The following is a 14,168-nucleotide window of genomic DNA, read 5'->3' on the forward strand; positions in this document are numbered from 1 at the left end:
GTACTGGACTAGTAATCAGAAGGTAGCTACTGCCAGGTTGCTGCTGTTGGGCCCTTGAGCAAGGCCCTTAACCCTCAATTGCTCAGACTGTATACTGTAACTGTAATGTAAGTCACTTTGGATAAAGGTGTCTGCTAAATGCCAAAAATGTAAATGTAAGGTGGGACGGTCCGGGTCCTTTCTGTGTGGAGTTTGCATGTTCTCCCCGTGTCCGCTTGGGTTCTTCCGGGTGCTCCGGTTTCCTCCCACAGTCCAAAGACATGCAAGTGAGGTGAATTGGAAATATTAAATTGTCCAAGACTGTGTTTGATATAACCTTGTGAAGTGATGAGCCTTGTGTAATGAGTAACTACCGTTCATGTCATGAATGTAACCAAAGTGTAAAACATGACGTTAAAATCCTAATAAACAAACAAACAATCCAGGACCTTCTTGCTTTGAGGTGACAGTGCTACCCACCGAGCCACTGTCCCACCCAACACCATACTTCCAGCGAATATTTATTTATTTTTTCTCTATTTATTCATGCATTTTTTCCCTTTTTCTCCTGATTTAGCATAGCCAATTAGTCTTCCACTGCTGGGAATCTCGATTGCGTTCAAGAAGGGGAATTTGCCTGTTCTATGCCCCTTCCAATGTTTGCACAGTCCCTCAACCTGTTCTTTTTCCTAACCAGGGTCCTTACACAGTGTTTGAAGACCCCACCCACTTAGTCTTTTCCCACCCAGCCAATTGTACGCACTAGATGGCACCAAGCTGACTGGTAGCAAAGCTGAGATTCGAACCGGGGTGTTCAGAATCTCAGCTCTGGTGTGCTAGTGAAATATCCCGCTGCGCCACCAGATGTTCAGTTGGGTTAAGATCTAGTGAATGTAAGGGTATATGATTTTCATTATCATTAAACCATTTAGTAACTCATCGTGCCATGTACATGGCTGCACTGGAATCCTGGAGGGGACCAAAACTCTTTGATCATATTGATCAGGTGATCAGCCAGAATACCTTTTTATTGATTTCTAGTGACCCTTCCCTCTAAAGAGACAAGTGGACCCAAACCACCCCATCAAAATGCCACCTTACAGCATTTGCAACTTCTTAGGGTTGCCAGGCTTTCCACACTGCTACCTAAATCCATATTTATACCACACACTTACACTGTACCTAAGGGAATCTAGAGTTGCACTAGATACCTACATGGAGATTAGGAGGACCAGTAAGTAACCCAGTAAGTAATCTGAGCTCTGGATTCGACCCAGAATCATGAAACTACCTGCTGTGCCAGCATTTTCATCATTTATTATGCTTGGTTGTATTTCCAGGATGGATTAACTACTAAGAAGTAATATCAGCTCAAATCATATACGGTTACTCTGCTAAAGCTCCAGGAAGCAGGCAAAGAATCGGAAAGTAGCTCCTCAAAACCAGTGTCTGAACCCCTGAACCCCTAAAGAATTTGTGGGGTTTAGCGATATAGACAGGATGTGCTTTGTCTTACTAGGATTCTAATGAATGAGAGCCCCAATCTCTCCAGACTGTCAGTCACTCCGCCGGATTGGTCTTCTACATGTGGTTTCCATGACAACATAGAAGGGCCCAGCAAGCCGAGGATACTTCTCTGATAAAAACCTGCCAATCTTTTCTTCTGGCTCGACCGAATTACATTTGGATTCAATTGGAGAAATCCACCCACCGCCGCCAAAGCCCAATTACTGCTCCACTCCAACACATTCTGCTTCCCTAATCGTCTTTGCGCCACATTTACATTTTTATTTCAATTTGGGGGTAGAATGCATAAGGGAGTCACGTCCGATTTTATTATATGAGATTCTCCTGAGCTCCTCCGATTCTGAGTGATGGGATGTAATTGAATGAACGAGAGATTTCAAGGAATAAATCTAATTTTAGCCTGCACAATGCTGACATAAATTTAATTTTGCGTCTACGTTTCTGTCTCGGAAAATTACACTTTACAATTTGTGTCACAGTAGAAAAATTTCAAATTGATACAAATTTAAAATCAGTAACCGCTGTTCATGACTTTTCTATTATCATGGATTTTTTATCCTGACTTATTTGAAATCATGAGCTACAGGTGGTGGACAGAATAAATGAAACACACTATTTGACCAAAAGTATGTTGACACCTGACCATTAGCTTAATGGACATCCGATTTCAAAATTTTGGCTCTTTACATGGAGTTCCCCCATAAAGTACGGCCGTGGGAGTTTTATCCCATTTACTCAAAAGACTGACTCACAGTCCAGTAGTGTGAGGTCACAACACCATGTAGTTTGTCCACACCAAACCACACAGCAAACCCTGTCATTTTCCCCCAATTTTTCTACCAATCTAGTCGTATCCAATCACCCTTTTGCATTACGCTTCCTCTCTACTGGTGTTGATCTCCACCCTGTTTGAGGAGAGCTGTGACTAACAAATGCCCAGCAAACCATGTCATGATGGCTCTCACTTTGTGCACAGGGTCAATGTCATGCTGAAATATAGCACTTGCCACAAACTTTATATATATATATATATATATGTAGACTTGTTTGTGCTCACCTATTCATCCAGCTCGGGTCCTACCCCAACTCGACAACCAGTTCCCCCCACTTCAGAGCTGTCCAAACCTAAATATAATCCTCTACCCTCAGAAGAGGGAGCGGGAACCAAAGAACCGGATGAGGAAGAGCACAAACGAGTCATATATAACATATATATATATATATATATACAGTGTATCACAAAAGTGAGTACACCCCTCACATTTCTGCAGATATTTAAGTATATCTTTTCATGGGACAACACTGACAAAATGACACTTTGACACAATGAAAAGTAGTCTGTGTGCAGCTTATATAACAGTGTAAATTTATTCTTCCCTCAAAATAACTCAATATACAGCCATTAATGTCTAAACCACTGGCAACAAAAGTGAGTACACCCCTTAGTGAAAGTTCCTAAAGTGTCAATATTTTGTGTGGCCACCATTATTTCCCAGAACTGCCTTAACTCTCCTGGGCATGGAGTTTACCAGAGCTTCACAGGTTGCCACTGGAATGCTTTTCCACTCTTTCATGACGACATCACGGAGCTGGCGGATATTCGAGACTTTGCGCTCCTCCACCTTCCGCTTGAGGATGCCCCAAAGATGTTATATTGGGTTTAGGTCTGGAGACATGCTTGGCCAGTCTATCACCTTTACCCTCAGCCTCTTCAATAAAGCAGTGGTCGTCTTAGAGGTGCGTTTGGGGTCATTATCATGCTGGAACACTGCCCTGCGACCCAGTTTCCGGAGGGAGGGGATCATGCTCTGCTTCAGTATTTCACAGTACATATTGGAGTTCATGTGTCCCTCAATGAAATGTAACTCCCCAACACCTGCTGCACTCATGCAGCCCCAGACCATGGCATTCCCACCACCATGCTTGACTGTAGGCATGACACACTTATCTTTGTACTCCTCACCTGATTGCCGCCACACATGCTTGAGACCATCTGAACCAAACAAATTAATCTTGGTCTCATCAGACCATAGGACATGGTTCCAGTAATCCATGTCCTTTGTTGACATGTCTTCAGCAAACTGTTTGCGGGCTTTCTTGTGTAGAGACTTCAGAAGAGGCTTCCTTCTGGGGTGACAGCCATGCAGACCAATTTGATGTAGTGTGCGGCGTATGGTCTGAGCACTGACAGGCTGACCCCCCCACCTTTTCAATCTCTGCAGCAATGCTGACAGCACTCCTGCACCTATCTTTCAAAGACAGCAGTTGGATGTGACGCTGAGCACGTGCACTCAGCTTCTTTGGACGACCAATGCGAGGTCGGTTCTGAGTGGACCCTGCTCTTTTAAAATGCTGGATGATCTTGGCCACTGTGCTGCAGCTCAGATTCAGGGTGTTGGCAATCTTCTTGTAGCCTTGGCCATCTTCATGTAGCGCAACAATTCGTCTTTTAAGATCCTCAGAGAGTTATTTGCCATGAGGTGCCATGTTGGAACTTTCAGTGACCAGTATGAGAGAGTGTGAGAGCTGTACTACTAAATTGAACACACCTGCTCCCCATGCACACCTGAGACCTAGTAACACTAACGAGTCACATGACATTTTGGAGGGAAAATGACAAGCAGTGCTCAATTTGGACATTTAGGGGTGTAGTCTCTTAGGGGTGTACTCACTTTTGTTGCCGGTGGTTTAGACATTAATGGCTGTATATTGAGTTATTTTGAGGGAAGAATAAATTGACACTGTTATATAAGCTGCACACAGACTACTTTTCATTGTGTCAAAGTGTCATTTTGTCAGTGTTGTCCCATGAAAAGATATACTTAAATATCTGCAGAAATGTGAGGGGTGTACTCACTTTTGTGATACACTGTATATATAGAGAGAGAGAGAGTTACATTATTATGACCAGCTAATATCCAGAGTAACCGCCGTATGCAGCACAAACAGCAGCTAGACGGGCTGGCAGTGACTCAATAAGATCCTGGTTGGTTGTCACAGGTATCTGAAGCCATATTGACTGCAGTGCATCCCACAGCTGCTGAAGGGTACATGGGGGAGGATCCATAGAGCGAACACGATGATCGAGGTGGTCCCACAGATGCTCAATTAAGTTCAAGTCTGGGGAATTAGGGGGCCAGGGTAGCACTTGGATGTCTTGGTCATGCTCTTCCAACCAATGTCAGACATTGTCCAACCATAGTCGTGTGACATGTCGCATTGCCTTGCTGGAAGATCCTATCTACCCCTGGGAAGACAATTTTACCCATGGTACTTTTACCCATGAGGAATGAGGGATATATGTGCAGACAGCCTTTCGCACACCTTATATACCCACCATGCCAGCTCACGAGACATGACTTCCTTCATGAGCTACCCGACAGTAAGTAGTGATCATAATAATGTGACTCAACTGTATATATAAATACAGTTAATAATATTATGGTCAAAAGTATTAGGACACCCATCCCAATATTTTATTTGCTTTTAGGTGTCTAAAATTATGCATGTAAAGTTTTTCCACTTTTGTGGGAACAGTTTGGGGAAGGCATAGACTTTTCTTTAGAGAAGTTGGATGTGGAAGAACTTTTGTGGCCTGTTTAGAGTTCTGATTCCACCCCATTGCCTATAAATGGAAACATTTATACAATTATGCCTCACAAACACTCCTTTGACTAAACAGGCACAGATTCCCACAGACACTTTCTTTATTAATGCTCATGACTTTGGAATTAAATGTCCAGCATGTCCAGCAATTTTATAGTCAAGGTCTTGACATACCTTTGACCACATTCTGCCTAACTACAGTATGTATATTTGTGTCTTTTTTAGAGAGCAGTGATCACACGCATGTCCCCAGATGTGCTGTATCTCTTTAGAGTACAGGCTTTGTGTCAGAAAGACCAGCGCAGTGACTTCAGCCAGACACTTTTATTTAGAGGTGAGTTTGTACCCTGTTTTACCTCCCAAACATTGATTTAATCGAATTTTATTTATTATGCTGTAATTTACCCTGTACTGTTTCAGCTAACACTACACGGATATTCCAAGGGACAAGAATTGTAAAAACAGGAATGGTAAGTTGTGTGAATGATGAATAAAATGGTGTCTGACATAAGTACAACCTAAAATAACCCCTGTCACTTTCTCTCTTGTCCTTTTTTAGCCTACGGTGTCCCCGGGTTCCACTGCAGACATGGCTCCTATTAGCTCCGGCTCCTCCACCTGGTCTTCCTCCGGCCTCCCTTTTTCATTTGTGTCTATTGCGACAGGCATGGGTCCTCCATCCAGCGGTGGGCCGACCACAATGGCATCTCTGGTCACTAGCACGCTATTGGCCGGCCTGGGTTTTAGTGGCGGGGTGATTTCTTCCCTCCCGGGATCTCTTTGGCCCACCAGCTCGGGTCCTACCCCAACTCGCCAACCAGGTCCCCCCACTTCAGAGCCATCCAAAACTGAATCTAATACTCTACCCTCAGAAGAGAGAGCGGGAACCAAAGAGGCGGATGAGGAAGAGCACGAACGAGAGGGAGAAGAGAATGAAGATAACAAGGAAGACGGGAAGGAAGAAAAGAAAAAGAAAGAAAAGAATGAAACTGTGGTTACAGACCAGGAGCAAAGTGAAGCTCAAAACACAACTGTTCCTGCGTCGGCCCCACCGGCTACAGAAAGAGGCAGAGACGATGGGATTGTGAACACTGAGACATACACAGCGCCTCCTGGTGGCACAGATGAGCGGATCTCCACTGTTACTCTCAATGCTTCAGTGGAAGAGGCAAGCCAACCATTCTGGCTGCCGGAAAATAACACGGCCGATATGCAGCTCGTCAGCATCCCAACACAGTCCACAAAGCCAGCTAATAAAGACAGAGGTCACTGGCCTTCCTACATTCATACTGGTAGGTCAGCCACACAGAATCACTCATGATCCAACAAAAAACAAGCTGTATTTAGATTTTAGTTTTTCAGTGCACGGGTGGTGCGGAGGTAAAATATGCCAGCACAAAGAGCTGACACCTCAAACTCATGAGTTCAAATTTTAGCTTTGCTTTTTTAAATTTTTTGTGTGTTTATTTGCGTGTTTTATCATCTGTGTAATATCCTGAGTAAACTACCCACAATGTGCTTGAGTAGCACAGCGCTGTAATGCGCTAAACACCACCAATTATAAATCCTAAGAGTCTCAGTGGTGCCACCGGCCTGGCTGGTTGCTGATTATGCAGATTTGTATTGTTTGTTCACAGTCTTGGTAATCCATGGCTTTAGTTGTAAAAGGTTTTGGTCTCAGAGGTAGATCTTACAAAAATCTATTTCATTTTCTGCTGATTTGTAGTGCTGCCACTAAAAGAATATGACTTTATTAGTGTTTTAACTTCTGGATTTGTTTCCTGTTTGTATGGATGTTCAACACTCAGAACGAAACAACATTGCCAGGGAGCCTACATCTTCATCGACTAGGACGGAATGGATCATCCCTGTGATGGTGGTATCAGCTCTGGCTCTCCTGTGCCTCATCGTTCTGCTGTCTGTCCTGGTTTACTGGAGGTAAGCTCTTGTAATAGTTATCCAAAGTCTTTATGCATGTAATATCTATGACAGAGCTAGAAATTTGTGTCAGACATATTATTATTTACCGGGCTGTACTTATTTAAACATGGTCCATAAAAGACAAATAATTGATAGATAGATAGATAGATAGATAGATAGATAGATAGATAGATAGATAGATAGATAGATAGACAGACAGACAGACAGACAGACAGACAGACAGACAGACAGATAAATACATAGATAGATGGATGGACGGACGGACGGACAGACAGACAGATAGATAGATATGTATTATGTATACACATTATGATAATCCAAATATATAAATAATTATTAATTTTTAAGAGTAGGTATTATTATGGTGGTGGATCATTCTCAGCACTGCAGTGACACTGACATGGTGGTGGTGTGTTAGTATGTGTTGTGCTGGTATGAGTTCACTGTCACTGCTGGACTGAGCATAGTCCACCAACCAAAAATATCCAGCCAACAGCGCCCCATGGGCAGTGTCCTGTGACCACTGATGAAGGTCTAGAAGATGACCAACTCAAGACTTTCTCGTTATTTACACCCTTACAAGGTCGTGCAAAATTTTACCCTTAGCTCTATAACAATTTATGCAATAAATTGTTAAAATTAAAACCTTATCCTTGGAGAGTGATGATGAAAATGATTGTGGCTGATGCAGGCAACAGTAAATCATCAGCAGAAGTTTTGCATCCTGCCCTGTCACGTGCTCAATCATTCATAAGAGTGGAGGATGCCGAGCCCCAATGACCCGTGAGATTTCGGGGGAGAAACCAAGCTGTGTTCCAATCTGCGAGGAGTACGCACCAGCCGCGATGACTTGAGCGTGCTATTAAAGTGCAAAGAAATGTAGAATATTAAAACCAGGCGTGCAGAGCAATGATGAATTATAAAGTTGAGATTTTGAGAAGATTCATTTTTATGTTTATTTAAATGGAAATATTTGTCAAGTTTGATAAGAAGGACATTGATTTAGGGGAAAATAAATAGGAAAGTGAAAACACACTGTTTTTCAACAAGTAATCAACAAGGACAACATTTTCTACAACCTTGGGGAGATCATGCAAACTCCACACAGAAAGGACCCAGACAACTCCTCCTGGACCTTCTTGCTGTAAGGTGACAGTGCTACCCACCATGCCACCCACAAAATAAACCAGTCAGCACTAAAATATAAATGAATGCTATAAATGATCACCATAGGGACAGTGGTAGCCTAGTGCGTAGAGCTTTGGGCTATCAACTGAAAGGTTGAGAGTTCGAATCCCGGCTCTGCCTTGCAGCCACTGTTGGGCCCTTGAGCAAGATCCTTAACCCTCTTTGACTATTCCATGGCATTTTATTTTTGTTTTTTAGTCTTTACTAAGGAATTATAATCAGATCTTTTTGATATATAAAATTAATAAATATCTCAGGTTGTGATGTGATCATCATTAATGTGAGGAGAGATGAGACATGAATAATGCATTTAATCACATGTAATCATGTGAAATCCACTTTCTGGTTTAATGATACTACTCAGGAAAAGTCCTTACACAATAAACAATAAGAGGCGAGAATTCTGTCATTATCTGTGTGCACGTATTTTGGCAGCCTCATCTCTGTAATAGGCAATAGACAATCTAACCAGTGGAAGGAAGTTAATAGTGAAATGAATGAAATTGTGATTTACTTTATAGGCTTTTCAGGATTTAATGAATAATTATGTTATGAATGAGCGGAAGAGCAGGAGATGGGGATTTGGCTACACCCTAGACAGTGTGGAATGCATTTAGTTTGTCATTAAAATATCCTTAGCGTTTTGTGTTGTATGAAGCGTTATTGCATATCAGCAGGCACGTCAGCATGCTTAAAACAAGGAATGTGTCTGAAAAACCAACTACTACTTGATAGAGCCTATTATAAGTATTTTATTTATATATGCAATTAAAGAAGGCAATTAGGTTGCACTGCTAGCAAAAAAACATCTGTGGGGCGCTCAGGTGGCGCAGCGGTACAACACACTGGCATGGCAGAGCTTGTGAGTTTAAATCTAAGATCTACTACAGGCCGGGTGCCTATATGGACAATGATTAGCTCATCTGCTGGTGGGAATGCCGGAGGGATTTCTTATATCTGTTGCAATTACGATCTCTGCTGGCTGGTTGACCTCTGCTGGCATATACACGGAGACTTGGTTTAATGGAGATAGGTGCATGACTTTCAGTGCACGATACTGAGCCCCATATAAACTCAACTTGTGCAGGAATCATTTATTCATTGTCTGCTTTACCTCTTTTATCCTGGTCAGGGTTGCAGTGGGTCTGATTTATTGGGCCAATGGCAAGAAACACCCCGGACAGGTCAGAAGTTCATCAAAGGGCAATGTGGAATCATATAAAAGGACAATATAAAGAAGTCACATGGTTAGATTTTTTAAATGCTCGCAGTGGAAAAGGAAAAGTCATTCATTCATTGTCGGTTTTTATCACCGCTTTATTCAACTCAGGGTCACAGTGGGTACAATTCACTGTGTAAAATGCAGGAACCACCCTAGACAGGTGGACAGTCAGTCACAGGGCAAACACACACACCTAAAGCAATAGTGTTTATCCAGTTAACCTCACTGCATGTCTTTGGACTTGTGGGAGGAAACTCACACAGACACAGGGAGAACATGCAAGCTTCACACAGAAAGGACCCAGATCGCTCCACCTGGGAATCAAATCCAAGACCTTGTTGCTGTGAGGCAACAGTGCTACCCACCGAGCTAATGTGCCACCCAGAAAGGACAAGTGTTAAAGTAAAATAAATTGAAATAATATCATTAAAGGACCAAGACTGAGATAATAGTCCATGCCAGAAATGAGCAAAAAGTACAATAGTGAATGAGGGGTGTATTTGTGAGGCTGTGTATTTTTCCAAGGTTTTTGGGTAGACTAAATAGCATCTGCTGTCATTACTTATTTTCCATTATTTACTGCGTTGTAATTAAGTGTAATTGATTTTTGTTAGTGACCTTCGTCAACAGATCTGCTGTGGGTACCATACAACTCCCAGGTCCTGGGAATGTCAGTTTGAGCCTCGTCTTTGTTCACTGTTTGTTTACTGCAATAGGTTGGTACCCTGCCCCAGGTGTATTTTCATATAGTATCCAGTATATAAGAAATAGACAGAGCTTAAAATTAAACTCAGAGTCCTTTGAGTTTTTCAATTGATTGCTGTTTGAAATGACAAATTTCACACTGTCTGCGTGTCTTTGGACTTGGGTGGAAACCCACACAGACACAGGGAGAGAACATGCAAACTCCACATAGCTGCACCTGGGAATCGAATCCAGGACCTTGTTGCTGTGAGGCGACAGTGCAACCCACCGAGCCACAGTGCCACCCAGAAAGGACAAGTGTTAAAGTAAAATAAACTCAAGTAATATCTATTAATGACTAAGACTGAGATAATTTTCTATGCTAGAAATGAGCAAGAAGTGTAATAGTGAATGAGGACTTGCAGCAGGGGTGTTTTCTGAGGCAGAGTAATTTTTCTAAACTTTATTTGTAAACTAATAATTTAATTTTAATAATTACACATTTTCCATTATTAACTGTGGTGATATTAAGTGTAATTCACCTTCGTTACCAGATCTACTGTACTGGGGGTACCACACAACTCCCAGGTCCTGGGAATGTCAGTTTGAGCCCTGACCTTGTTCACTGTTTGTTTACTGCAGTAGGTTGGTACCCTGCCCCAGGTGTATTTTCAAATAGTATACAGTAATACTATAAGAAATAGACAGAGCTTAAAATTAAACTCGCCTTTGAGTCCTTTGAGTTTTTCTATTGATTGCTGTTTGAAATTACAAATTTCACACTGTCTGTTCCACTATTTGCCTTTATATTGATATTTTGCTGGTATTCGGTTGGATTTTTTATGTATATTTGAGTTCCTAAACAGTCTTTAATTAACAATGTTTACTTTTGTGACTGTCCGTATCCGAGAGAGAAAACTTATATAATTGCAAATGCAAATTCACCATCTTGCTGTATTGGCTGAAAAGAAGCTCTAGTGTGGCCAAGGTTAAAGGCTAATGAGGATTTATGTGGGCTGGAATCCATCTGGATGGTTTAACTCGCAGATGCTGAGAGACACAGCACTTGGCATCTCGTGTGCTTGTTTTCAAGCCTGTGTGCTTGATTTCTTTTGATGTGAATATTGGATTTAGGAAAAACAGATTAACCCTTTGAAATCACAGGCTTTGTGGGTAATAAAAAAGTCATTTGTTGTCAGTTACGCGTACTGTGTATCTCATAGAATAAAATAGGAGAAACACAGCTTCTCAAAAGCTTTTGCATAATACCATGAATATAATGATATCCCTGAAAATGATATAAAACATGCCTAGATTTATGAGCAAGGCTTTGTCCTAAAAACTCATTTTGGGTGGCACGGCTAGTAGAGTTGGTGCCAGAGAGCAACAGCGGTCCTAAGGACATGATCTAACACTGCCTCTCCTCAAGGAGCCTGTTTGTGTGGAGTTTGGCATTTTCTTTTTGTGTCTGTGTGGATTTTCTCCAGATACTTTGGTCTTATGCCAGTAGGCTGATTAGCCCTAACTATAATTTTGGGTAGCGCTGTCGCCTCACAGCAAGACCGGCCTGAGTTTGATTCCCTGGTCGAGTGGCCAGAGTCCTTTCTGTGTGGATTATGCATGTGTTTCTTGTGTCTGTGTGGGTTTCCTCTGAGTCCAAAGACATGCAGTCAGGCCAACTAGAGTTATTAAAAATTGCCCCAGTTGGGCCGCTCAGGTGGCACAGCGGTAAAATACGCTAGCACACCAGAGCTGGGATTTTGAATACATCGTATCGAATCTCAGCTCTGCCATCCGGCTGGGCTGGATGGCTACCTGAACAACATTTGGCTGTTGTTCATACAGGGTAGGGGCCTCATAACTGGTGCAATTACGACCACTGCTGGCTGATTGATGGCGTCTGCACAGAGTAGAGGAATAATGCTGATCAGGGTGTGGCTCTCCATGCACGAGGCTGATTCGCATATGTACTTGCCTCGTGCAGGTGAAAAGATGCAGTCGGCATGTGTCAGTTCGCTCTCCACAATCGGGGCGGAGGTCAGCACGAGTAGAGAGGATGCATAACGCAATTGGGTAAATATTGGACACGCCGAGAAAAAGGGAGAAAATGCATTTTTAAAAATTGCCCTAGTTGTGAGTATGTGTGTGTGTGTGCATGTTTGTCTTGTGTTTGTGTGGGTTTCCTCTGGGAGCTCCGGTTTCCTCCCACAGTCCAAAGACATACAATCAGGCCAACTAGAGTTGCCCTAAAAATGACCTAAGCGTGAGTGTGTGTGTTTACTCCCACAGTCCAAATACATGCAGTCAGGTTAATTTGAGATACCAAATTCCCCCTAGATATGAGTGTGTGTGTTGCCCTGTGATGAACTGGCAACCTGTCTAGGGTCTTTCCTGCCTTTCGCCCAGTGAATCAGACTCACCACGGCCCTGACCAGGATAAAGTGGTGGTAAAACAGACAATAAATGTAAATATTTGGTACCCTGCGATGAAATAGCACTCTGTCTGGGTTGTGTTTCTGCCTAGTGCTTGTGGGTGGCTTCAGACCTTCTTTGACTCCTACCAAAAATAAAACATTGTTTTTAATCACTGCATCATTTCTACAAGTATGTTGGTCTGTTTGTTGGTAAAATCTGGCATCCCTACTGAAACATCCTAATTTACACCTATTGTATAGTGCAGGCAACCCCACACAGACACAACAATAAATCGTTTTATAGGGAGAGTTGTTAGGACTGATGAGGTTTAGGGGGTGATCCCCAGGGTCCTCGTCATTTGACATACCACCCTCTCCTTTCTCTTAGCCCTTTCTTTCTCTCTTTTTCATCTGATCTGAAGGATGAACTGTATCTGCTCTGCGCTCTGCATTAGGTACAGGTATGATGCTGTTATAAAAGCTTTTCTGGTGTACTTTAATGCTTCTAAAATATGCTGGACTTTAAGATAATTATATGTGAGTGCTTAGAAAAGAGCCATGTGACCCAACTTGCTTCAATGAGTCACACACAGGGATGAAAGTTATTTCTGATACATGGATTTAAAATGCAAAATACAGTTTTTGTATATGTATTTGATGCTTTTATAAACATCAGTATGTATAATGTATATTGTGTATCTGTACTGCTTTTTCAAAACAACATTTTTTAAATTATTCATCCTATTCAAGGTCATAGTGGGTCTGATTCACTGGGCAAAAGGCAGGAAACACCCTGGACAGGTTGCCAGTCTATCACAGGGCAAACACACACACACACACACACACACACATTCACACACACACACACTCATACCTAGGGGGACTTTAGTATCTCCAATTAACCTGACTGGATGTCCTTGGACTCTGGGAGGCCTTAAATGCCTATCTTTAAACATATCATGTTCCCCCATACAAAATGTGTTACAAATAAATACTGTATATTTATTTGATACTTTTTTACTTACTGTATTTTGTACTTCATTTTAATCAATTTTTTTTGGGTACCTTATCTTTAATCTAGGGCTGTCGAAGTTAACGCGATAATAACGCATTAACGCATTCTCAATTTAACGCGATTATAAAAAATAGAATATATAACTCAAATTCTAGTTCATGTTGAGACTTGACTGGTAGAACAAACGTTTTAATGTCGGACTTGCCACATAATGTAACCGAGCGTCGTAGTGTCGTAGTAATGCACTTGTATAATAAAGAAGCTGCCAGTCCTCCATTCACGTAACGCTAGGATGGACACTTCAAAATCCTCCTTTTGGAGTGAACTGGTTTCATTTTTGATCAATATTATTTGCCATTGGCTCAGGTACATGTCAAAACAAATGCTTTGTATTTCATTGGTTTAACAGCCTCATTTCACTGCTTACAGCGCTACCACTGGCCAATCGGAGAAGGTCCGCCCTCTAAATGCTAGTCTGTGATTGGGTGGTTGAATTTCGCCCGCCCTCTCTGTTTTGTAAACACTCAGCTCTCATGATCAGGAACGCGGTGAAAATGCCAAAAAGTAAACTTTTGAGGCAGCGATGAACGGA

The 14,168-nt window shown here is 42.1% G+C and overlaps 1 protein-coding gene across 1 annotated transcript in view; it reads left to right on the top strand.

Annotated features, from left to right (window-relative positions):
- Positions 1-14,168, top strand: part of ca16b (carbonic anhydrase XVI b) — a 200,720-nt gene that overhangs the window by 149,874 nt on the left and 36,678 nt on the right. The window contains 4 exon segments of the mRNA XM_062997440.1: positions 5,338-5,446; positions 5,533-5,582; positions 5,672-6,459; positions 6,949-7,050. Coding sequence (XP_062853510.1) covers positions 5,338-5,446; positions 5,533-5,582; positions 5,672-6,459; positions 6,949-7,050 — 1,049 coding nt within the window.

The sequence above is a fragment of the Trichomycterus rosablanca genome, chromosome 6 (assembly GCF_030014385.1).
Source record: "Trichomycterus rosablanca isolate fTriRos1 chromosome 6, fTriRos1.hap1, whole genome shotgun sequence".
NCBI lineage: Eukaryota > Metazoa > Chordata > Actinopteri > Siluriformes > Trichomycteridae > Trichomycterus > Trichomycterus rosablanca.